The 27137-nt window shown below is 42.2% G+C and overlaps 1 protein-coding gene across 3 annotated transcripts in view; it reads left to right on the plus strand.

The window, feature by feature from the left end:
- The window catches only part of tcerg1l (transcription elongation regulator 1 like), a 74708-nt gene extending 50861 nt beyond the window's left edge, over positions 1-23847 (plus strand). For 2 of the 3 annotated variants that reach the window (XM_048988152.1, XM_048988151.1), the window contains 9 exons: positions 8546-8674; positions 11596-11678; positions 12876-12964; positions 18309-18463; positions 19447-19519; positions 21233-21371; positions 21790-21879; positions 22015-22133; positions 22974-23847. In XM_048988152.1, coding sequence (XP_048844109.1) covers positions 8546-8674; positions 11596-11678; positions 12876-12964; positions 18309-18463; positions 19447-19519; positions 21233-21371; positions 21790-21879; positions 22015-22133; positions 22974-23130 — 1034 coding nt within the window. In that variant the 3' untranslated portion in view covers positions 23131-23847. The remainder of the gene's footprint in view (positions 1-8545; positions 8675-11595; positions 11679-12875; positions 12965-18308; positions 18464-19446; positions 19520-21232; positions 21372-21789; positions 21880-22014; positions 22134-22973) is intronic. The other variant, XM_048988153.1, reaches the window with a different exon arrangement.
- The last annotated feature ends 3290 nt before the right edge of the window (positions 23848-27137 follow it).

Genomic DNA, 27137 nt, shown 5'->3' on the forward strand with positions numbered 1-27137 from the left:
AGGTCACTTTCTTCCATTTCACCATGTTCCAATTCTGCAGCTTCCGCAGTAGCCGCTTCTGTTCGTGGACAGGGGTCAGCATGGGCATTGTGTCTTCTTACACCTTCCTATCATAGTCAGTATCTCTCTCCCGTGGGATCAGATCAGACAGGCTAGCCTTCGCTCCACAAGTGCATCAATAAGCCTTGACCACCCATGACCCCATCGTTCGTTCACTGGTTGGCCTTCCTTGGCTCCCTCTTGGAAGGTACTGACCACTGCATGAGGGGAACACCCAACAAGACCTGCCGCTTTAAAGACGTTCTGACCTAGTCGTCTAGCCATCACGGTTTACCCATGCCCATTTATCCTGCTTCTAACACATCAACTTCAATAACTGACTGTTGGTTTACCTAATACACAAAGGCACTCTTGAAAGGTGACACTGTACTTTGATAATCAGTGTTATCACTTGACCTTCCAGTGGCAATAATGTTATGGCTGATCGCCGTATAACCAGTGCAGTTTCAACTGGCAGGTGTTGGTGGGGGAATTTTGTATGATTATTAATGAAAGAGAACCTCAGAAGGGGCAGGTGCCCAGGAGCCCCCCACTCTCCCCTGCACCTCCCTGTATACATTATCAGTGTTTCCCAATCTGGTTCTCCGGGACCCACAGACTGCTAGACGATCTGTTGTATATAAATTAGCAACACATTGTTCAATTCAACTGATACAATATGCTTATGACACAATACTACTTTTCTTAGTTTTATAGTATGCAGGAACAATATTAATTATGTTTATGAAGAATTTTTATACCCTGTTACTTCAAAATCTCCCATAAAGCTAATTGGTATGCATCTATGTCCCTTCCTGTGATTTATTTGTACTTTTCGGAAGGCACAAAAATCCGTAAAATTAGGAATCAGAAAAACTGGAGAACTCATATGTCAAAAGAGGGCAAAATAATTGCCATCTCTTAGATCAAGGATTGCAGGTTGTTTTCCCACCACTTTAAAACATGAAACATTCAACCCAGATAAGATGTAGCAGTAGGACAAGAGACTATTAAAATCGGCCACATTAATATAAGGAGCGCTTTTTTAAAATAAATCCAAATAATTAGAACATGTTTGCACTGCTGTGTCTTGAAACCTGTTACTTCACCAACCACACATCTTCTCAGATTCACCCAGGTGCCCCTATTTAATGCCTAATTAGGGTTGGCAGTCTAATCAGCACCGGCCCAGTTCCATTACCTGAGGCGTTTCTCGGCCTTGGGCTGATGATCAATTGCCATGGAGACACAAATGATCAGTTTAACCTAGGCTACAGTCTTTGCCCCTGCTCTCACAAATATGCACCAAAAACCCGTGTGTCAAATGTACTATGTGACAAAACGTTCATTTTAAAACACAGATGATATGATCAAAGAGGAACCAGTGTGTGACTGCAGTCTCAGGTTGTAGCTGCATATTTTACATTGGATCTCATGACTGGTCATATAAATAATTGATCAGTGTCAATTTTTTAGCGCTTCCATATTCACGGCCATAGCGGTTGAACTGCAACTGGCCTCACAACTGCAAGGAATGCCTGTTTGCTTGTTTTGGTAGTGATGTAAGATACAGGAAATTAATGTTTCAAAGACATTTTCCAGTACGCCTACTTAAGAGAGATCGTACATGAAACCCTCTAGCAAAAAATGCCTCCCCAGCACTGAATATACTCTATTGCCTCTGGCAAAAATATGGTGCAGTGGTTAGCAGTGCTGGCTCACATGTCTGGAGAGGTTCGAGTTTCAGCCCTGGTTTTACATGTGTGGAGTTTGTTTTCTGTTTCATTGTTGTGGGGTTTCCTTGTGAATTCTCTAGTTTTCCCCTCTGTAGTCCAAAAACAAAACACCTACAAGTTGTCCATAGGTGTGAATTAAGGCATGTTCACATGAAAAGCCTCACTGTTCAGTCCTGATTTTCTGCTCAGATCGGATTAGTCTGTCTTGATGGTTCACATTCATAATTACAAGTGACCTGTATCTCACAGTAATGTGAACGCATCTGTGCTCCAAAATGGTCTTGCATGTGCACATTGATATGTTTTTGCACGAGTCATCTACATCACCAACAACAACGAAAGAAAATGTTGACTGATGACGACAGCGCTCAGCGCATGCATATAGGCAAAAAACCCACATGAATTCAATATCAGATGTAGGACCACATATGACAGTGACTCAAATCTGATTTGAAAATGTCAGATTTGTCTGTTCACATAACCCTGAAAAAAAATTAGATGTGAGTCACATTCAGACAAAAAAAATCGGATTTGAGTCACTTCAGCTTTGTCGTGTGAACGTAACCTTAGTGATGGACAAAATGTCGGTTTATGAACCATTTACTGTATTTTTTGATCCCACTAGATGGTGCTCTCTATCCAAAAACGACACAAAGCATGCCCCAAAGCAGACCAAGCATTCTTTTTTTGGATAGAGAGCACCATCTAGTGGGGTAAAAAAATATAGCAAATGGTTCATGAAGTGTCATTTTGTCCGTCACTAGTGTGAATGGTGTGTGTGCCCTGAAAGGGGTCAATACCCCCTTCTGGGTTATATCTGACCTTGTGTCCGTAGCTTCCAGGCTCCACAGCCCTGCATAGGACAAGCAGGCATGAAAAACGGAAGAATGTATTTAATAACGAGCAAGAAACCCAACAGCACTATACCACATTTAAAGTGTAACTCTGTTTAGAATACAAATGCAACTGGATACGCGCAGTATTTAGGATGCATCGGTGCAGTATTTCATAATTACTTGATTTTAATGGGACAACCACCCGAGATTTGATAATGTTCAACAGTTAAAATCCATCTTCCTTTTAGAATTAATTAAATGACTTATTTGGAATGGGTTGTGATATATTGCTGCTTTTTACTGGATCTTAATCCGAATGGAATGTGAAACTGCAGTAGAATAATTTGTATGTAGTGATGTATAGACGCACAGTGATATGACAAAAACTGATAATGAACTGATTGGTAATGAAGTGACACAATGTTGCACTCCAGTCTAAATTGACCTTGATTTAATGTTTCAACTCCGAATCAATTCCAAGGAAATAACTGGCATCCCGGTCACATGCAATCAGGACAGACAGATAGCATAGTGACCAACTGGCGTGTTGGTCTACGCTACTAAATCCCATTGGCTGACTCCAAGCACAATGGTTGTGTCTTCTAGAGCAGAGTACACGGTTTACATACAACATCCCCGATGTAAGATAAACTTTATTGATCGCAAAGGGAAATTTTTGAAAATAAATCTCCTTGGCCAAGGAAGTATGGACGTCACACTGCGACCTGGATTCAGACCAGCATTGCTACAGCCGTAACACAGAGTACAAACCACCACAAGATCACAAAGAAGATACCTGGGATGTGAATAGCTTCCCTGGATTTTCTTACATCCACAACTGCTCTCCAATCCCAGCAGGTCTGTCAGAGAACATTCACCTACATCGCCATTCAGTTTTTTTCAGTTAAGCAATTGTTACCTAAAGTCTGGCACTTCTGCTACATCTCTCTAAAGAAAAGTATGATATCAAATTGAAACCTATACTGTATGTTAAATGGATCTTTATCGATCGCACACGTTATTGCTGTTTGCTTATATGTATGGGACGACCTTATGTGACGCATCCATTTACTCAGAGATATTTGCAGCTTCTTAAGTGCTTGTTAAAAGTGCCTTTTGTCTGCAAATCAGTTTACACTGGCTACATTATTCAGACAAGCTATTCCCTGACGTCTCCATAACAAAAGATGACAGATAATGGTGGCCTGTCACTTCCCATCAGGGAACATTCTACATAGAGGGCCTCTCAAAATCAGTCTTAGTAATTCCTTGACCCTCTTTCTTGTGCATAGTCATAGGGTCTCAAAGGTGGACAAAGGCTGAAAATTGCATTAAATTATACTTTAATGGAAGTTACATTATAACTTAGCTTTACTTTAATGTATCGTTAATGACAGTGCGTGCGCATAGATGTTGTGACAAGACTGTTATCGTAAAGTTTTCGAGTTAATACTGATATACAGAAATACTTTTTTAGTCACTCATGTATGAACATACAAACTGTAATGTTTAAATATTACATTGTAAATATAAATCGTATTAATGGTCTGATTTCTGTACTGAACGTTGATGTCCAGATATATTGGGATGTGTTTTTGAGAGAGTCGAAGGTCAGTGTCTTGTCTCAGGCCTCCTATTGGACCTTTCTGGCCCATGTGACTTTTTGTTTTGTACCTCTGGCTTCTGTGAAAGACATGAATAGAGCTGTTTTCACACATGGGCTCCAGATTTCGTCCGGTCCGGTCATTTTACGGAGTTGCCATTTCATACATGTGATAAACCTAACAGCGACACCGGCACGCCAAGTCCTACATATCGCATATTCAGCACGATCTGCCACATTTGCGTCGAAGGACGCCTCACACAGCCTGACTCATGGATCCGCCGTCATCGTGCTGAAAAGCTAACAGGTGTCCATCTTATGCAATCGAGTTCATTTTAATATAAGCGCAGACAAGCGTGTGATGGCCCTTCACTTCTCCAGCTTCTCACCCTTCCATCGGCATTAAGTGATGACATCCCGATGAAACATCATCATCATTACGCAAGAATGTTTTAAATTCCGTGTTATTCTGCCAATAGGAGGCGCTGATGCAAAACGAACAGTCTGTACCAGTGAGGTGGCAGCCATTTACAGTCGTGAGGGGTCAAGCTCCACCTGTCAAACTCAGCTTATTGTAGGCTCCTAATGTGTTTCTTAAAGGGATTCCTGCCAAATACCTAAATAAATTTGGCCTGTCAGTGTCACAGAGTCCTACTTGGATTGTGGCAGAAGAGCACGTCCGTGATAGTTACTTTCTCTGTGGTGCATTGTCTGGTAAATAAGAACATGTACTGAAGCTTAGATTTCAGTTCACGCCTGAAAAGATTTTCAGGAAAAAGAAATGAAAGAAAATAACTATGAGAACTACATGAAAACTGATTGGCTTGGACTGGGTAGAGTTTTGCTGTATTGTTTAGTCTGTGATAATACTATCAGTCCACAGCACCACAGAGAATTTATAAATTTGTTATAGTCTTCATATTCTTCTTCTGGATACTTCTCAACAAAAACTTTTCAGGCAAGAAAAAAGTGTTTAACTGACTACATCAAGGTTATTTTTTAATGTTTTTTTTCTTATGATAAACAGAATCCACTTAGACTATTAGGGTTTTAAGCTCTTTAGCAAATGAAGTTTTAATGATTATGAACAGATGTTAATGTTTGTTAATGTTTAAAACCGCGTTTCAACGTGTGAAGTTATGATGCTAAAAGGAAAAGCTACATCGCTTCTGTATAATCTCCGCTATATCCTGGTTACGAAACAAGTTCACATTTGTGCGTTTTGCAGTATGTTTGTTTTTTTTTTCTTTTGAGCAAAAATAATGTGCCGTTACACATACCAGTAATTAATCTTTTTATGTTTCTACCATTTTTCGTTCTTGAATTACTTCCAATTCCCAGTACCACAAAAATATCTATCTCAGAATATTTCTGTTTGCATCATATTTGACTATATCTGCCATATGTTCTTTGAAAAAATAATCTGCGTGCGTGAGTGTATGTGCGTGTGGTGGGGGTGTATTTTAGTGACCATGAGTGCCAGGAATGACAGTCAAAAAAAAATGGGTTAATCAGATACAAATCCTTCCCTCCTGCTATTATTCTCTCAACTGGATCTTTACAAAAAAACACCTACAGATAATTCCCCAACGCTGTGTTGTTCTCTAGGAAATGTGCAGCCTCTCTACTGCAGCGCCAGTCCAATTTCACACAGCTAAAATGAGGATAAAAGCTTTTGAATAAATAGCACTTTCTCCAGAGTTCCCAAACAACCAATAAAAAGGCAAAACCAGTATTAAGTTGTGACACCTTGAGAATTTTAAGAAGAGGATTATTTACTTCATTTTATACATCATCAATGAACATGGCTTTTTAGTTTGTTTTAGAAAATCCAGACTAATGCAAAAACAGAGTTTTCGTTTAGGTATATTTAAATAAAGAATACAATGAAGACAAACATTTATAGCACCAGGTGATTGTTTCCATTGTACAATGACTCATCCTGCCTCATTTTGCATGCAATTAGACTTTCTACACAAATTGTTCTTATCTGGATGGATTCAGAACGCTGCTGCAAAAATAACAGTAGAAGTGTCTCCCACTGCTCCTAAGGAGCTGGCTGGATTGCTGAAGTTTTAATGTAGTTTGTTTTATTTATTTTTTGGGGTAGATGAAGAGCGCCGAGGGCAGCAGGTGGTTCGGAGGGTAGCTCTGGAGAAAGTTAGGGCATCGCTAAATTGCCCATAGCATTCGCCTATGTGTGTGTAGATTAGGCTAATTGGCATCGGTAAATTGCCCATAGAGTACGCCCCTGTGTGTGAAGATGAGGCTAACTGGCATCGCTAAATTTCCCATAATGTACGCCTGTGTGTGTAGATTAGGCTAGCTGGCATCGCTAAAATTGGCTAACTGGCATCGCTAATTTGCCCATAACTGGCATCGCTAAATTGCCCATAGCGTACACCTGTGTGTAGATTAGGCTAACTGGCATTGCTAAATTGCCCATAGCGTACGCCTGTGTGTGTGTAGATGCTGGGTTGCTGTCTGCTCCTGGATGCGTCCATTACTTGTTCCTCTGAGTTCCCTCAGTCTCAACCCTGTACTGGGTAAGTGTTTGGAAAATGATTTAATGGAATTTCTTTACATGGTGTCATTTATAGAGTGTGATTGTAGCCTTTGATAAAATCACCTTATCTGTCTGGACTGATGAGTCACGGGGGAAAAAATAACATATAATCACACCGACTGATTTCCATTTTGCTCTCCCTTTGATTTCACGTCTTTTAGAAACGCAGTCGGAATGAAAGAGCCGATAAATTGTCCACAGCAAGCGCCTGCCTGCTCAGCATCGCGTCAGTAATATGGGCCATCTTTTAAGTCGGCACTGGGCGCCAACATTGTGTCGAACAATCGAAACGGTTTTCTGAAGCCGCGCCTTTTGGTTTCTGAAGAGCTAATGACATGTGAAAGATCTGATATGTTTCTTGGGGACTGAGATGTCCTGGACAATGAAGGCTTCTTCAGGAGGGTGCTGGTGGTAACCTAGACCAAGCTGTATTTCCTACAGTGATGTCCTTGAAAAATCAAATCACAGTTAACAAAGGTTTTCACATTTGCCCATTGAAGAATTCTTTTAAAAATAAATAATCAAACCTCATAATCATCTTTATTATTATTATTATTATTATTATTATTACTACATTATTATTATTAATAACATTTTTTGCGATGCAGACTATGACTGCTGCCAAATGGAAATTGTGCTTTTTATGATAGATTTAGTAATCTGACTCTAATTCAGTTTCTGAACATTTGTGTCTTCAGGTGTGTTGGAACATTATCGAAATAACAGATGCTTGTATAAGATCCTCACGACCCTGTCCTTGACAAGTGGCTGGACAACAGATGCATTTCTGCAGGACGCATCCATCCATTCATCTTACAACCATTTATCCAGATCCGGGTCCTGGGGGGATATCAGTCCATCACAGGACATTTACACACACAATCATACTATGATTTAGAGGCACCAGGTTTTAGGACCATGGGGTGGAGTGATGGTGCAGGGATATATTCAGAATAAACCCATGCGTAGTGCCAAACCTACACAACTTTATTTCACGTTCTTCAGTTAATTCTACTGCTTCCAAATTCAATAGATAATTCCAAGAAAAATACATGCTAGCAACAGAGAGCTGAAATAGTGCTATTATGATGTAGGTGTGCAACACGCCAGGCTTCAAAGCCCGGAGTAGGCGGAAAGACCCAGAAGGAACATGTGTGACACGGGGAGACCATGCAAACTCCACGAACAGAGAGTGCAGCTGGGATTCAAACCTCCAACCCTGGTGGGGCAGAACTACTTAAAGTAAACATGTGCCGACACATTAGTCCTTATTATTATTATTATTGATGCTTTATTGATCCCCATGAGGAAATTCTCTTCATGTCTCTCCCAGCTTGTTCTCTGTAGATGAGAGCAAGCTGGACATGAAGGGCAGCCGCCCATAGCAGCATCCAGGGAGCTGGGGGTTAAGGGCCTTGATAAAGGACCTGCGGACGCGCCGAGGCCAGGCTGAAACCGGCAACCTTCCGATGACAGGCACAGAGGATTGGCCCACTGAGCCTCAAAAGCTTGTCGTTTCAGAGGAGCTTCAGTGTCCTGCCTTTAACCAGTCATTTCTGTTGTCATTTGAGAGGGACCACCGGCAGGAGCAGTACTGCATAGCACGCACTGTGGCAAATGGGTGATTTGCATGATGATTTCAGGGTCCCAGTCAACCATTCCTTCCTATGTGATGCTCTGACGTAGGTGGTAACAGGAAAACCACCTCTCTCCACGTCCCTTGACGTATTTGGATAGCTGACATGCGTTCCTGTTTGACTGACAGCAGGTCACGGCCCCTGGGACAGACTGCTGGGCCCCGTTGTCCCAGCACACATCGCCAAGGTGACGTCGGCCCTCTCTGGACCAGGAGTCACCATAATGACCAGTGATTGGGCAGATCAGTCACATGCAGGTAAGGTTTGGCATGTTAGTCCTTCTACCTGCCATTTTATAGAATAAATTCGACAGTATTGTTTTTCCATAACTGTAATTGGATTCTTAGTGCTTATTTTTCTAAGAAATACAATCCAAAACAGTCACATCATGCTATGCCCGACATTTGTCAAAACATAACAGCATGTTAGTCATCTTCTGCCTATGATGAGTGCGTTATGGGCCAAATTAATTACACTACTTCTCCAAGGGTGACTCACCTATGGTTTCAAAATTCATTTTTTCAATTTACATCTATTCAGTTATTATAAAAGAATGCAGAATTTTTTACACAATTTCAAGAAATTATGTGCACTAATATAAATAGACACATCACTAAAGTGTTCCACTAACATTAATAAAAAAAATATTTTGTCATTTATTTTCCAGTCGAGCTATTGAATACAACGACTATATAATTAAAATCAACATCTGTAATATTTTTTTTCCCCTGCCCAGCTTTAACAGAGCTATTAATGTACGAGAAAGGGGGTTTTATAATGATTATAATGGTGCAAATGTGTTGATTGCTGGGAAAAAAACATTTAATTTATTTTATTTCACCAAACATCATTTCCATGTAGATATCAATGTTGGTTGTGGCAGCACAATGTTGCTACAGATTTTAGTGCTGTAATTACGTACAAGTAAATGCTGACTCATTCCCGGTGTATGTGACTGACGTGGTTCATCGTGCGTGTTTCCCTACTCCCTTGCGAATTCGCTTGTCGATGTACATCCTGCCAAGCTATGATGTGTGCGCTGTCTCCGTGCACTTTCCAGTGTGCTTTGCCGACCGCATATTGAGCGTATGGCCTTCACCTCCACGGTGAGGCAAAGCTTCCTGGGATTTTGTTTTCCGTTTAAAAAAAGTTATGAAGGAGATCCGGACTTGACAGGGCGTTTTTGAAAGTTCCGCAGTGTAACTCCTAACTGCTTCCATCCTGGGACGGGTTTATGAAAAAAGCACAGGATTTAGTCACCTAAGCTAATATAAACCCTCAATGACGGAATGAAAGACTGCGGAAAAGCCGCAGTGAATTTGCCGGTCGGCTGATAGCCCCGTCCGGCGGAGTCATGCCTCGGCTGCACGCAGAAACTCGCTTTTCCCATTTATCTCCGCGGCAGTTAGGCACGAGCTTATCAGGACGCCGAATGCTCATCCCGACAGTGGGGTTCAATGTCACATCTGGTCATTTTTTCAGCTTGAATATCTGTGAAATAATTATGTCTTGGCGAAGAAATCGGGCAGAAATGCGATTGCTGATGATTAAGGACAGGATCCTTTAACGTTTTTGCTTTGTTTTTTTTATTGTATTTGTTTAGTATTCAAGTTTGTTTTTGTTTTGTTTGTATTTCTGATTTATTTGCTTGGAAATTCAGCCAACAGGAAGTAAACGATTTTCACCCCCCCTCTCCACCCCAGAATCTAAACTCAGGTTGTCGTTTTATCAATGTTTCGGGGGTGTACAGGCTGATGCTTGTATTTTATGCTTCGGTGTTCTTATGTCCACCGACTTCATACTGCGTGATGAATGTCGCCGGCGGTGTAAATCGATGGCGCGATTGCGAGTCGTCGATACAGGATGGTCTTAGGCCCATAGTGGGGATTTGTGAGCGCGTGGAGAGTGCGACTCTGCCTCAAACGAAACTTCAAACAGTGCGACTCTGCCTCAAACAGCCCTGGCTATTATATAATGGGATTGGCTGTGAAATTCACTAAATGTGGGTCGGATTTTAAAACCTGGTGACCCGGTGGACACTTCTATGTATTTTGCACTTGATACTTATCAATCCATCCATTTTCTGTAACTCTTTGTCCTATTCAGGGTCACAGGGGGTCTGGAGCCTATGGGCACGAGGCAGAGAACTACCCATGATGGGGCACCAACCCATCGCAGGAGACACACACAGACACTAGTCACTCACACCTATACGCAGTTTGGTAACTCTGATTAACCTCAGCATGTTTTTGGATTGTGGGGGGGCGGGGACTAGAGTACCCAGACGAAATCCCACAAGAACACGGGGAAAACAAGCGAACTCCACATGCACAGAACCCTAGTGGAGACTCGAACCCTTGTCCCAGAGGTGTGAGACAACAGTGGTAACCACTGTGCCACCAAACCACCTCACATTTAATATTTAATAAAGCAAAAATAGACTAGCTGTTGATGTAATACTGACTAAATATAGCTACATGAGTATTTATGCGAGGAATAGAAGGATGCCGAGGTCATTGAACATAAATCATTTCCTGTATCCAGGGGCAGTTCTGGTGTCAGGGGATACCTGGAACTTAGGCCCAAAACTGATACATCATAACACGGTGACAGTGATTGTAAACAAAGAAACAGGGCGTCACTAAAACATCCGTGACTCAAGCCCTGTGTATTTAGCTGTGCAAGCACCTGTGTTTCGTTAGTGGACGGGCCAGAAGTTTCCCCCTTCGTCCGATAAACAGGAAGAGCAGCGTTTTTACCTTTGAAATTAATGACGAACAGAACTGCCGGATATAGCAGTTCTTTATAATGCTAAATAATGCTCAGAGGTTTAATAACAAAGCAGCTTCTCAGTCCTTCCTTTCTTCAAAAGTGCAGGTAAAGGTTGACTTCAAGAGCAACTTTTCAGGTGAATTTTCCACATGACTTCCAGAGAGCTGACTGAGAAACTCAGCTGGCTCTGCCTTGCGGCACATTAATTGTGATGAATTATAGAATTTCACGTCTTGACCAGACATCACAGGGGCCGAAGTCAACTTCCAAGGTTTCAGGTTGTGACCAAGGAGACCACAAGTCCGGCTTTTCTTTTACGCCATTTGTTTTGTTTTGTCTGCCTTTTTTTGACAGTGGTTCAACACAGTGAAAACACATATTAAACTGTCTGTCTTTTCGCCCACAGATAAAAGCCTAGACCGAAGAAAAATACCCAGTGTCGGGACAGTGGTTCTACGTGCCGATCCATCACCGGAAAACAAAAACGAGGTCTGTGTCATATCTTGCCGGCCGGTTGTCAGTTTCCTGTCTTGTCCAGTATCCATTCGGTTTTTAAACGAATCGACAAATCCGTTTAGCTACACGTGCAGCCCTTAGTGCCGGATATGCATTTACCAGGAGGGCTAAACAGGCAAGAATTATGTATAGGAAAGTGAAAAGAGTGAGATTAACAGAGATATGAGCTACATCTTTGTGGGGTGAGCGGACCTCTTAACCAGTAATCGTGGTGAGAAACATCTCCAGTGCACCAATTAGAAACAAACTCTCTGCAAATGAAATTTGTCTGAAAATGAATGTGAGATGCGAGAAGTTCTACAGATTAGGACAGTAAGAGAAAAACACAATAAGTAATCTTTGTGGTCAGCCAAGCATTGCTGCCATAATGCACTTTTTCCCCCCCTCTCTTAGTGCGTTTGGGTATTTGTCACTGTAAGCCTGTTATCTTAGAAAAAATACCCCAGCCTTATTTTGTTATCAAATCTTTCTGCACCCCATGGGAGCGAAAACAAATGAAACGTCTTACATTTGAGTGGATTTGTATAAAGCAATAGTGCAAACAAAATAAGCATGGATTTGGACTTACATTAAACTCCGTAATTTACGTCAACACGCATTTATATCACAATTACAGCTACACCGTCCAATTTATTTGTATCGTTCGGTTTCACTACTTAATTGCTGCTTTGCAGGGTGAGAATATACGTATGAATATGTTGCTCTATTGCTAGAAAGATTTCCCCTAAAAACAATGAAAGTAAAATGACTTCAATTTACATAGACGGATACTAATGCTGGTATGTTTGTGATGTTTTGATTCATCCACACCAACATGTAATGTGGTGCAAGCAAACTGATGCTCACCCTGCATGCCAGTAGCATTTAAACACATAAGACACACATAGATTTTCCTAGTCTCAAGTTCATAAAGTTCGTCGTTACTGCCGGCATCATTCGTACTTCACTTCCTGATGAATATTAAATTATTTATGGTGTCCATGTTGGAGAACCAGCTGGCAAAAGACAATATGCAGAAGGTGGAAGAGCGTGACGGGCGATAGCACCCCGACCTCGGTCCGTTTGGCCGCAGAGTTCACTCCACTCACTTTGCAGTGTCCGCCTTCACTGACTGTCGACGAGGGTGTGAGTTCTGCATAACTGACAGTGGCCATCTCCGTGTTCTTAAAGGATGACTCCCTCAAGATCGTTGTGGACGGGGAGAGAGCACCGAGGCATAAGAGACCAGTTGCGTCAACTCCAGTCCCTGGATCGCCGTGGTAATTCTCACCCGGAAACACCTTTTTCAAACACTGCATTTCTGTGTTTCTGCTTATTATAATAATAATAATAATAATAATAATAATAATAATAATAATAATAAACGTATATATAAAACAGCAAGTCCATGATCAGACTCTGAATTGAAATGTAAATTGTTTATTTTCTGATATATACTAAGAAGTAATCAGCTACTTCTTGGCTAATAGTCTTATTCAGCCTGGTTCAGTTAAAAAGAGGATGCAGTTAATTTAAAGCTTGTAAACAGTGAGTAAGTTACACGACGTACTGTACAACTTTCCATTGTTTGGATGCAGTAATACACCTTGTAGTGCTGCAGTGGTGTAACTGGTGAGGCTGCACTAGGCCCCTCCTTCTAAGCGGCCCCGCCCAAAAGAGGAACTGGCCTAGAGAATAATAAGCTACATAATAATACGTTTTTTTTTTTTTTCCATTGATTATATGCAGCCACGTTTCATCTGAGTACACCATTTTGGCTAAATATTAGGACTGCGATGGTTCGTATTTGTCAAGTACTGTTCAATAGCATATTTTTGGTTCACTACATACAACGGAAGGGATGAATACATTTATTGTCAATGGTGAAATCTAAATTCACAAGTAGATGTTCGATACAGGATAATGTATGCTAATTGTGGTTGGTTACGGGCAATGCTGATTACCGTCATAATCGGTGGTTTGAGGACCTTTAGGTTTCCTAATAAATTACACCAGCACCCGAGAGAGAATTTGATAAGACCAAGAATATCTGCGCAGATATGTAGCCGAAAACACAAGCAAACATGGAAACTCATTTGAGACAACATCATCTGAGTATGTGTGTGTCCTGAGCAGGGCAGAAACAGCATCTGCATGTTACTCTTCCCGTGGCATAAGAGGCACTTTTATCCGGTAATTCAGGCTAGGGTGAAGTGAAAAATACCTACAAGAATAGGAGTGTTAATTGCTACAGATATGTGGCCAAACTTAGTAGCAGAGAATATGTGATTGAGTTTTGTATTTGTCATTGTTGTGATATCATAGTTTTATTTATGTATTTGTTTGTTTGTTTTATATGATTGTTTATACGATGTGCAAATAGGCGTCTCTTAGGTTTTATTAACCTGGCACATTGACAGACGCATTGCCTTTGGATTGCAGCTGTTCCTAATTGTGTTTGTGTTTGCAGTAACTTCAAAACAAATTCTCTTTTCCTCGCTGTACCAAGTTGTGAACCCAAACCTTAGGTGTGTACCAAACTATGAGGTTCGGGGTACCGTTACATTCCTACTAAATTTATGCTGGAAATACACTTAATCAGAATCCTATCTTGGACATGTGATCACATAGCCCAAGCTAAACGTAACGTGTGTGGGCATTCCACCGTTTGGCCTTAGTTAGTCGAGAAAGGTCACACTGTAGACTGCCAGCGACCGGTGAGGTACTATTCTTCATTATAGTTGCATCAAACAGTAACAGGCACAAAGATTTCCATTTATGTTGGTCTCAGCTGGGGTCTGGAATAAGCTGACTTCCCCTAAACCCCGCCTCTCCTCAGAGACAGGCCTGATGCCACCATTGTCTGATACCTAACATACTCTATTTCATGTCAGCCACTTAGACTTAATTGAAAGTACTGGTAGATTTTATCAGATAAATCTTGGTTAATGGCTAGAAACGCGAGGGATTCGTTTTCGTTTTCAAGGGCTTGGCAGCGACAGTGTTGATATCTCACATGTCATTACCATACATTGAAATGATGATGTCATTAAAATGGGCTCGTTAGTCTCCCTCGCCATGTCACGCATTGCCTGCCTGTCAACTTGCCTGAACTCCGCCTTCACCATTCCAGCCAAAGACCGTCACACGCCACACAACATGGGTCAGAATGTTAAACCAGGAACACAGCTTAGAAATGCGCGAGTGATGTATTTGACTTTCAAGTGTTCTGTGACGTTTCGTGCTGTCGTTCCAGGGTCCGGTTTTCCATAGTCAGGTTTCTTGTCGGTTATGCAGTTCCTGGTAGCTGAGACGAGCTGGATTTGTTGAGAAAATCTTTTCCCCATTTATGCATCAGACACTTTTGTCCAAAGCAACGTTCAAGTGAGAGAGCACTGGAGCAATTGGGGTTAAAGGCTTTGCCCAAGGTCTCAGCTATGAAATCACTCAGTCGACCACAGGTTTTGAACTGATGACCTTCTGATTGTAGACACGGTGTGCTAATAGTGAAGTTGCACACCGCCCCCACAGCAGCACTTCTTCAGGGTCGATTCCATAACATTCTGATATAGAATTCAGTACCTTAATTGTTATATAGCCCATTTGCGGGCTACCATTTCCTTTTGCATTAGTGGGCTCAGCACAGATTGAAAATCGCATAAGAACTTTCAGTGAGGAATGGCCTTGAAACATGAGTGGAAAGTCCTTTTTGACATAACAAGCATTTTCCTCCCAGTAATAGACAATTCCGACGATGATCATTCTGTTATCGAAAGCCTGATTTATTTGTTTGCTGGGCCCCGTATGCGTGTTCGGTTCTGCTTCACAGGTAATAGCTATTGGATGTCAGGCGTTCTAAACTCTGACGCATGGCTCTGAATAATTGGAAAAAAAAAGACTTAAATGAGACCTGGAGTTTACTGCTGGAGGTGTTCTGTTTGGCCTTTTATACCATTAGCCGTAAAATGATATGCTTTTGTTCTGGGTAAATGACGTTAAATTTGCCGTTTTATATATTATGTGTAGTGGCCCAGTGGGCCACACTGTTGTCTCTGTTTTTTCTTTTTCTGTGGGGTTTGCATTCTTATGGGTTTCTGGTTTTCACCCGCGGTGCAAAGGCATCCCAGAATAGCCCATTCGGTGGGCGTATGCGTCGTGTGAGGGTGGGGCATGCGGTCTGGGATGGTGTGAGGGTGGGGCATGCGGTCTGGGATGGTGTGAGGGTGGGGCATGCGGTCTGGGATGGTGTGATGGTGGGGCATGCGGTGTGGGATGGTGTGATGGTGGGGCATGCGGTGTGGGATGGTGTGATGGTGGGGCATGCGGTCTGGGATGGTGTGAGGGTGGGGCATGCGGTCTGGGATGGTGTGAGGGTGGGGCATGCGGTCTGGGATGGTGTGATGGTGGGGCATGCGGTCTGGGATGGTGTGATGGTGGGGCATGCGGTCTGGGATGGTGTGAGGGTGGGGCATGCGGTCTGGGATGGTGTGAGGGTGGGGCATGCGGTCTGGGATGGTGTGAGGGTGGGGCATGCGGTCTGGGATGGTGTGATGGTGGGGCATGCGGTCTGGGAAGGTATGAGGGTGGGGCATGCGGTCTGGGAAGGTGTGATGGTGGGGCATGCGGTCTGGGATGGTGTGATGGTGGGGCATGCGGTCTGGGATGGTGTGATGGTGGGGCATGCGGTCTGGGATGGTGTGAGGGTGGGGCATGCGGTCTGGGATGGTGTGAGGGTGGGGCATGCGGTCTGGGATAGTGTGATGGTGGGACATGCGGTCTGGGATGGTGTGATGGTGGGACATGCGGTCTGGGATGGTGTGATGGTGGGGCATGCGGTCTGGGATGGTGTGATGGTGGGACATGCGGTCTGGGATGCCTTTTGCCCTACAGCAACCCTGTCCAGCTTTTGTGACTGAAGGATAGATGGATGGATGGATGGATGGATGGAAGGATGTGTCGTATATTACGGAGCTACACACCACACAGGAGCTAAGGTGGTGAGGGGGCAGGAGAGAATTCACCAGTTAGATATTAGGGATGATTAGGAGGCCAGATTTGATTGGGCCACAGTGGGCAATTTTCAACAGGACATCGGGCTACCACCCCTACTCTTTTGAATGATGCCCAAGGGTCTATTGATGTATTTACATACACTTAATGGTCATTGACCATATAATCCAATATTAACAGAAAAAAAATAAACTATAGCAAATTATAAGATCACAGAAAGGCAGCTCAGATACTGACAATACATTGGAAAAAAACTCTTTATTAAATGCCACAGATTCTTGTTTGCATTGGGACAAGATTGTAGTTGCAGGGAAAAATGAGTGATTTTCAGGGGCGTGTTTTGGGCCCCTTTGAGAATTATCATTGTCAGACTGACTGTCGGAATGAGCTCATCATCTGCAATCAAAGATACCAGTGATCATTAGCAGAACTGGTTAATGTCACACAATGGCAATATTACATGAAAGCTCTTATCTTAAAATACTCACATGAAAAATGCCCTGGTTAGGGGTGGATGATGTTGTCGTGCTGTTCGCAAATGCCAAAATGTGTTTACCGTACAGCCCTGATGATATTAGAACTCTCAAGTGCCTGATTACGGTATTTCATTATTAATCGTCATTAATCATGGAGATATGCATATGAGTTCTTTACATCAGTCGGTGTCTCTTTAGATTTGACTGGGCTGCTTTAGTCGTTTGGTCTGCCTAATCACGGAGTTCTGTGACAGAAGGGATGTCAGGGTTACAAGTTGCGCTAAGGAAAACAATCTCCACCTGACCTTTGAGAGTTGCAATCCAGTGTATTTCCGGCAGATGCACCTTAATTAGCGTGTGACTAACAGCCAAAGTGCCAAGTCAGATATCTTGTCATATCGTTCTAGACTATAGGGTCGATGGTGGCGTTTAATTGTTATTTTTGTCTCTGCATAGCGATGGCTTCTGGAGTGACTAACAAGCTCCTAAATGAAGGGCCAATTAAAGCAGATTGTTTTCCCTCCTAATTGTCTGCTATTCCAGTCACTGGCAAAAATCACACCATTGGATGCATGTTATATAAAGTGTGCATGGAAAATAGACCACAGCAAGTCCTCCTAACCTTGGCCAAATTATTCTGCTACTTTTGAATATTTTAGGATCTTTTTAGAGTCTGCAGGGTTAAATGCCTTTTATAGTCAGAGTGTGACTTTTATATTGCTACAGATTTTGGATTTGAGATTTATACTATACTAGTATATTATTTGATTAAACTGAGCGAACATGGCCTCACAGAGGAATGTGAATTGTCTTCACTACATGTAAGTATGTGATTCATATTTTCTTTGTCTCACAAATTGTTGACATAAATGACATAATATTATAAAATCATGTTTTGGAAGCTTACCTATGGTCTATTTTGTCCTTTGTTCTGAATAACCAGAAAATCCTGAATAATTTGAGTTTTTATTATTTGAATGGGTAGCAGAACTTGACTTGCGATATTGATATGACAACATAGAACAGCCTTTATGAAAAGAATGGACTGTCAGCGGTGCTTGTTCTGACATAATGGCAGAAGCCCACTTGATGTTTTCAGCTGCGATTGTTCTTGTTTCTTTTGTCCTTTGGCTCACAGGTGCGTGGTCTGGACAGGAGACGACAGAGTATTCTTCTTCAATCCCACAATGCAACTCTCTGTTTGGGAGAAACCTGTGGACCTGAAGGGGCGGGGAGATCTCAACAGAATTATCGAAGACCCTCCACACAAAAGAAAAAAGGATTCATTATCAGGCAAGTGTATTTCTAAGACATATTCACAAATAGATGTATATTATCACATAAACATACCAGTGATATCAAAAGATATTTCTACTATACATTCTCGGCATTTATCAGGACATGATTCACATATTTTTGTACATGTTTTTGTACTAAGGTGATGTGTTAAGTATAAAAGTTACAAAGTATGTTATATTGTATACATTTTGATCAGGATGTCTTTATGTGTGACTGGATGTATAGAAATTGAGTTACACTTGATCTTTTTATCTAGTACGCTAGATCCCCCCCAAGGTCATTTGTCGGATTTAGTCTTCATTGATTCAGCGTAATTGCAGTCGTTGGGAGACCACGTGTCTCTGATGTGCCATTTCAGAGCCACTTCTCAAATCATGTTGATTGCCCACGTTTAAGATTATTTTGATTGCCCGTCTTGATTGAGCAGTTTATCACATACGACTGTCATAACAAAGGTCAGGGAGTGCTATTAGCGTTAGGTGTGTAGTAAAAGTTAGTGTAGTAACTGTTTGTGACCAGCAGGGGGCCTCAGGGGCCCCACATAAATATGTGGCTTGAGTGATGTTAAGCATCGCCACTGTGCTGATGGAGGTCCGTGGGCCGTTACTGTAAAGGGCCATCGGCTTATACGCCTCTTTCCGGCGGTGCCATTCAATTAACCTCTTAAGTGCTTTTAGTCGTGGCATCTTAGTACCGGTGCTGGGAGTCAGTGAGCAGCACATTAATGCTGCCAAGGAGAGCTGACACCAGATATTACCCGATTAAATTCTTTAAAAATAAGTACTGCCGCAAGATCACTGCCATGGATGCTGGTGACCCATTAATTTCCTGCCGTGAAAGCACAAATAAATAAATAAATAAATCACACCTGCAGCTTGAAAATGTTCCTTTCGGATAATAAAAAAGAAAAAAAAAAAATTGCCCTTCTGAATGGAACTTCCGGTGCCGTGTGGGTCTGATGCCGGTTCTGTCCGCAGATGACGGATCAAATTCTCTCTCGGCGGAGGACGAGGATGCAGAGGGTCACAGTGCCAAAACCAAAAGGAACAAGTACGTGGTCCTCCTGTCTGTACGTGGTCCTCCTGTCTGTACGTGTATCTGTGTCTGTACGTGTATCTGTTTAGCCGTCACGGGCCTCTGCGGAGGGACATTGGTGGATTTTCGCTCCTTGAAGCTATAGAGATTTCCTCTGGATTTCTGGCAGTGAGGCGAGTGGACTGCGAGAAGCCAACCCTAATCGCTCAGCTCTCATCTGCGTCGGGACCCGGATGACAGCGCAGCCTTTTTCAATCCCGTCATGCAGTTGTCTGGCTGTAGATTGTAGATGTACATAAAAGAATATTTAAATGCAGGGAAAATCTTACGCGGTGACTGAACAACCAGAAACCAGAAGGACGTTTGTATCTTTGAAGTCACAATGGTCAGGGCTGGAAGATAAACTCAGCCTCTCACCTGAGGCAAGTAATTTAAACGAAAAATGATTAGTTCGGAAAGATAACCAATCAGATTGTAGAGGGGGTGGGTCTACGGAAGTAGAGGAGTTGGGACCAACCAATCAGATGTCTTGGTCCCGCCTCCTCTAGTCACTCTGAACCAATCATTTATCGCATTTCCCTCAGAACATTTTTGTGTAAATAAAACTCCCATGAGCACAAACACCTGAACACCAACCCACAGGCTGGTAAAAATGATTCCCACTCCTGTAATATAATATAGGTAAGCAGCTCTGTGTTCATAACCCAAAAATGGCGTGGATTTTTCCACACATGATGATCAAATATAGTAAATAATTCAATTCGCACATTCGATTCCCAATCCTGGTGAGATGACGTATGATGTAATCTGCCAAAGGTTACAATGTAAGTGCATTAAGGAATATCTGTAATTATGTGATGAATAATAATAAGTGCCATATCCATAAACCAGCCTGTTCCCATTATGCGTTTTTTTACCGAGATCATTTGCACAGAGATTCGGCTTGAGTGGTTCATAGCGAAGTACGGGGGCTTCAGGAGTCAAACGGAGGCTACTGATTTGCTGGTTCCTGTGGCGGGGGCAGCAGTGAAGGGCAAAGGGCCGCTCCGCTGCCTTCTTACCCATTCAGAGTACGCTCAGCCGGGGCAGAGGTGTACCATAGGGGTTACAGTCCAGTCCATTCAGGCTTTTCTTCGGCTGACTGTTGAATCGTGTTTTATAATACAGATGTTTCTAGGTAGGCAGTCTTGCCTGAGATCAGGTGTGGTCCAACGGAGAACAGACAGAAAGATAGACAGACGGATAGATAGATGATAACTTCATTAATACCTAAGGAAATTGCAGGAATACGGTACAATCCACACTGTTAGACAGTAAAAAAAGATTCACAGTGACTGTGTGTGAATGTCAGGAAACGCACTGCATGGAATTCCATAATATAGAATAGTCATTTGTGCTTCTCACATTAACGGGGCTCATATTTCTTCTCCCCAAGCTGCGTGAGTTTTCTGTGGAGACTTCGGTTTCCTCTGCGAGCACTTTAACTTGTGAATGCTTATGCACGCTCTACAATGGACCGGCATCCCATCCAGGGTGTTCCCTGACCTGTGCCGCCCTGGGATGAGCTCCAGAACTACATTAGCGTTCAGAAAACGAACGGATCGATGCATCCAATTCAAAATTCGTACCGTCAGTCCCGACTGCAGTAAAATGACCCTCTCACGTGCTGATGCCCAGTAAGCGTCCATTTGATGACTGTTTCTGTTTTATCTGCTTGTTTTTTGTAAGAATGGATGACCCTGCTACCTCTGACCAGGAAAGGGGTGACGAGGAGGAAGAGAAGTGTGCAAAAACGTCACCCCAGCTGTCCCTCCTTCCCTTCGAGCTGCGGGTTACTCATTTCAGGGACATGCTTCTGGAGCGAGGGGTAATGCTTCCCGTTCGTTGTTGCCAAGATTACCGCCGCAGATGGAAATAGAAATAGCTAGTGCTGCTCATCCATCCATCAAAGAATTTATAATTGACATTTATGTCACGGCTACGCCTGTACTTGGTGGTGATAAATCTGCTTCGATGCTTCTTCGTGATCGTAGGGGAGTCGTCCACTGGCGGCTGTAATATCCCTGCCGTGTGTGAAATTATCTCTGGAACTGCAAATCATACATAAACATTAACTGCTAGTCACCAATAATAAAGAAATTGACACTGATCAGGCTCTTTTAATGAAAATAAATGTCTGTATGTCTGTATAGCTCTCCGATATATTATATATATATATATATATATATATATATATATATATATATATATGTGTGTGTATATCCCCCCCCCATCTTTTAATGTAGGTGTCTGCATTTTCGACTTGGGAGAAAGAGTTGCACAAAATTGTCTTTGATCCGCGTTATCTCTTGCTGAGCTCGGAGGAGCGAAAACGGGTAACGTAAAGTCTCCTTTATTTCATTTACGAAAATGTTCCCGTAAACGTATCATACGTTTTGTTAGCTTCCATTGTTAAAGATCGGGGGGGAGGGGAATCACATTCATCTTTGTTTTTTGCTTTTGGGTTCCAGATTTTCGACCAATTTGTGAAGGACAGGATAAAGGAGGAATACAAAGAAAAGAAAAACAAGCTGCAGCAGGCGAAGGAAGAGTTCCGGAAACTTCTTGAAGAGGCAAAAATTACATCCAAGTGAGAACAAAATCCATGGCTCTGGTTCAATAGACACATTCAATCCAAAATACACTGATAATACATATGTGATAGAATGAAATAAACCTTTATTTGCACATGTACAGTCACACTGTACATGAGACACAGACACATATGTAGCTCAGAGCAGGTGTACAGTGTCCCTGGAGCTGGGGGTGAGGGTCCTGCTCGAGGGCCCGAGGACGTGACTGTGCTGTGGAGGCTGGGGCTCGAACAGTCGACGTTCAAATGAAGGCACAGAGCCCCACTGTGCCACTCATGAAGGATGAATTATTACAACAACTGTGGGAAAATTATACAGTTAATGGTGGTCTGTCTACCACAATTAAACAACAGTAAATCAGGGCTATCGCCTACGTCACAGCTGCTTTTGACAGATGTTGCCGAGAGAGAATTTGGCACCTGAAAATCAATAGACAAAGGTCCAGGTTTTGCCGGACCACTTCTTTGAACACAGGTTCAAATATATGCAATATAACGTACTTCGTGACTTTTGAACCTCACAGTTTACACATCACATTAGTAGAAAAATATGTACAAAAAAATGTAGATCATGTCCTTGAGTGAAAGTGATTTTTTTAATAATAGTTTCTCCAGATAATTATTTTGCTTCCGGTACATAATGAATGTTCTAGCAATTATCGGGGATGCACACATTTCTGTTTTTAGGAAACACTCTAGCTATATAAAAAAAAATCACCTGATGTACTTGACCGAAGATTTGATAACTTTACTTGAACAGAAGTTAGGGATACAAACATAACAATCAACCCACATGCTTTTTTTCCCCATGGGCTTGTGGTTTGTTTTGCCACGCAGGTCAACTTTTAAGGAGTTTTCCGAGAAGCACGGCAGAGACCAAAGGTTCAAGCAGGTTCAGAAGAAGAAGGATCAGGAACGATTCTTCAATCAGTTTGTCAACGCGTTAAAAAAACGCGATAAGGAGAACCGGGTCAGACTGCGGAAGATGAGATGAAAATACACGGACGTCGCAATAACTTTGTCAAAATACTGTGAAAGGTTCGGTGACCACTAAACGAAAGACATTGTGTAAAATGCCAGCCAATATCCTTGAATCGATACTTCAAACGGACGTGGCCAGTAACCTGTCCTGTCACTTTCCCAGTATGTTCTCCTCTTAGCCATGGCAATGTCTGTCAGCTGTACAAAGAATGAAATAAATCAAAGACCAGAGATTTAAACTGTTTCATATTGAAGCTCTATTTTAAAATATGGGAAATATGTGTTCAGATGAAATATAGTATATCTGTATGCTACATACACCGTACACTTGTAAATAAATTAAACATTTTCAAAACACATAGTGTAAAATCGTTTTGAAATTACATGGGACAGTTTGCATTAATATAAAATTTCAGAACAAAATCTGATTCCCTACGGCATCAATGAAATTACGTAAAAGGTATTGTGTATGTAAGCATTCCCTGTGATGGGTTGGCGCCCCATCCTGGGTTGTTCCCTGCCTTGCACCTGTAGCCTCTGGGATGGGCTCCGGACCCCCCCCACGATCCTGAATAGGTTAGGCGGTTACAGAAAATGGACGGATGGGTATTGTGTATGTAAGATATACAGATGTTGTCTAAAAGTGCTTTGTGATTGAATCAAGTCATGGCATTGTAAAGATATAGATATCTATGTATATACAAATTGTTCGGTATTTAAGTAATTGCTGTCATCAGCCAAAAAAAACAAACAAACACGTAAAAAGACCTTGTGAAGAATATAAACAGGATTGTTGTATTGTTTTGAAAGTGCTGTGCTTGGTTACGTTTCTGGACATACTTGGCGTCTTTTATTAGTAATGTTTTCTCATTTATTTTTCAATTAAAATATAAGGTTTTGTGGACACTGCTTAGCTTTTATTAACTGGAATGTGTTAACGTGCAATAGTTTGGAGGCTCTACTTCAGGTGATATACGGTGATTCACTTTTTCTATTAAGTGGCCAGCGCTACGCGGTCAATAAAAAAACTAGTACCGAAAGGTACTGTGCTGAATTCAGAGGTGTCACACAGATCAACTTGTAATACACAATGACATCTTCCCTCCTCGGCGTTTAGTCACCTAATATCTAATTCATCGCTCAATCAGAAGCCATAATTCACATATAAACATCAGATTGCTATTTGGTCGATTGTACAGGGATGCCAGACCAGAATTCACTTCACGTAAGCCACGTCACTTCATATCAAAGTGTTTTTGGTAAGTGGCCCCGCCTTTGGTAATTATAATAGGCAGTTGGACTCGTTAGGGAAATGTTAGCATATGTATATTTATCGTTATTAGTTGCTATTGAAGCCCGTCAAGGAACAGAACGGAACAGGCACTGTTAGATAATGGGATTGATTTTGTGCTAACATGGGACGGCCTTATCACCCAAAATTATGTTTTAGGACAAGAGCTGGAGGAAGAGAGTTGTTTGTTTTTTTTTTGGGGGGGGGAGGGGGTTTAGGGTTGATTTGTTTCTCAAGTGAAGTGCACCTTGAGAAGTAAACAGTATGAATTATATCATTTTGAAATAGCAAAGCCATATCATTTCAGGCTGAAATACTGAGCCCAGTGCAAGAAGCGGCTCCGATCTCATCGTAATTTATTTCAAGACATCGTGAGATATTTGGTGTGGGAGACTTCTCTAAGACCCTGCGGAGATCTCGTTTTCAGATCTAATTTAGTCCAGCGGTACCTTTCAAACACGATTCCTAACAGAACCTAATAATCTTCCTGTTGTATTGATTTTGTTTTCATCCAGAAATAAGACTACAGATGAGATTTTTCCTACCGACTCAATCTCTGAAAACCCAACAGCATACTGTAGGGGAAGGAAAGCTCCCAGAGGGATGATTGAATTAAGGGACGTCTCGTAGCTTAAACCCCTGCCAGTCTTTAGTAAGTTAATACCATAAAGTCAGCACTACACAGCAGGGAAAAAAGACCCTAGTTAACCATAGTCGAAAAAATAATGATTCCATTGTTTCCGCGCCTAAACAAAAGTGCTCTAATTAGAAATGAATGAACCAGGAAGAGGCTGAAGTGTCTAGCTTGCAGAAGGTGCTTTAACTGTCCTCATGGATTCACTTTGACCAAACTATCACTCCCTGGGCCCCCATCGTTTTCCTTTGGGGTGCTGCTAAGGTTCTTGAAGCAGCACTTTAATTCTGGCTTACGTTGCCTTTTACAATGTACTTTACGACATATGAAATATGGCCTGCTAGGTATTGCTGGTCTCCAAATTGCACAATTTTTACTGAATCAAACACTAAGTGGTGTTTCGGTTTGGCTTTCTGGGGTTAGAGCTGGTTCCTGGTTCTGTGTGGTTTAACAGACTGGATTGGTTCCGTTTGTTCTGTGTTTGATTTGTTGATCGCTCTCTGGCTTATTCTGGCTGGATCCAGCTCGCCTGACCCTGCATTGATCTATGTTGTCATCCTTAGTTATTCTCATTTAAATCGGCAATTCAGTCCAGCCCAGGCACCTCAACTGTAGTAAACAAGCCACTGTCCTATCAGCATTGACTTCTCAGAGACCAGGACTGAGTACTCAGAGACCAGCACTGAGTACTCAGAGACCAGCACTGAGTACTCAAAGACCAGCACTGAGTACTCAGAGACCAGCTGGTCAATGGGGGAACAGTGTGAAAGGCAAAATTCCTGCCATCATGAGTATGCAGATTGGGATGTGGCCATTAACCGGTTGTCCTTTTTCCTTATTTTGAGCTTTGCTAATAAAGTTCTGTTACTTTTCTGTCCTTTGCCAAAACAGTATTTATTGCCATTAATCATATCATTGAATGAGTAGTAAATTACACAGTAGAATAAATGGGATGGAATTCTAACCTGGACATACTTCTCTGAATAAGTATTTGCTAAACAATACACAGTAATACCAGTTTGTTACATCTTTGGTTGTGGGCTCACAAAACAGCTCTGTTTTTGTTTATATGTGCATCCCAAAGGGCCAAAGACACTGATTAGACTCCCAGAATGAAAGATGAAACATTTAAAAGTGCGGCGCTCATGTGCACCGAGTAGATGCCAAGTGTGCTTTGAATCCTTATCACTTTTAGCATTCTGAATTATAACACAGAACATATTAAATACAAATATACATCTTCTACACGCAGGGTAATATCTGTTTGTAGTACCTAGGAGGGAACATGAATTGGCATCTTATCCAAGGCGTACTCCGGCCACATGCCCTTTGCAAGCTGGCATAGGCTCCAGACCCTTGGCCAGGATAACTGGTGAGATAACGGACACATTTGGGGAACACACATGATTTATTGATAATAATAAGAGACACTTTATTGATCCCCAGGGGAAATTGTCTTTACGCCTCCCTCAACTTCTTCATAGAGTAAGTTGTATATGAAGGGCTGCCACTCGTAGCGACACCCAGGGAACTGGGGGTTAAGGGTCTTGCTCAAGGACCCACAGACATGCTGAGGCTGGGTTTGAATCAGCGACCTGATGACCACAGGCACACAGGCTCGGCCCACTGAGCCACACGCTGCTGTACTCGTAAGGCCCATATTTGAAGCATGTTGTAACCGATCACAACATTAACACGCCAAGATTGATGACTTTCATATACACGTGCCAAGAAAACATGATTAAGAACCGAAGACCTCACAACGCGTAAGATTAAGTTAGCTGCCTTACCGTGAGTTATTGCGACGTTTCTACAAACATATGAATGGTTTCGAAAACATTTTGCACACTGTGGGGTCTCACATCACAGATCCACACTTATATGAAGGAGGTTCGGTTCCGCGATTTAACGCGCTCATCTCATTTCCCACCGATAATGAGAAAGGAGCATTTTGTCTGAGGGCTGCTTTGCTCTTTGCATTAAGCTCCATCTTTCGTTCGTTCCTCTCACTTACCTGGCATGCGGGTCGGGTCTGGCGCGTGTCTGACATGGTGGTAAACCGGGCTGTGAGCATGAAAATTTGATGGCACTTTGC

Source organism: Brienomyrus brachyistius, chromosome 20, assembly GCF_023856365.1.
Source record: "Brienomyrus brachyistius isolate T26 chromosome 20, BBRACH_0.4, whole genome shotgun sequence".
Classification (NCBI taxonomy): Eukaryota; Metazoa; Chordata; class Actinopteri; order Osteoglossiformes; family Mormyridae; genus Brienomyrus; species Brienomyrus brachyistius.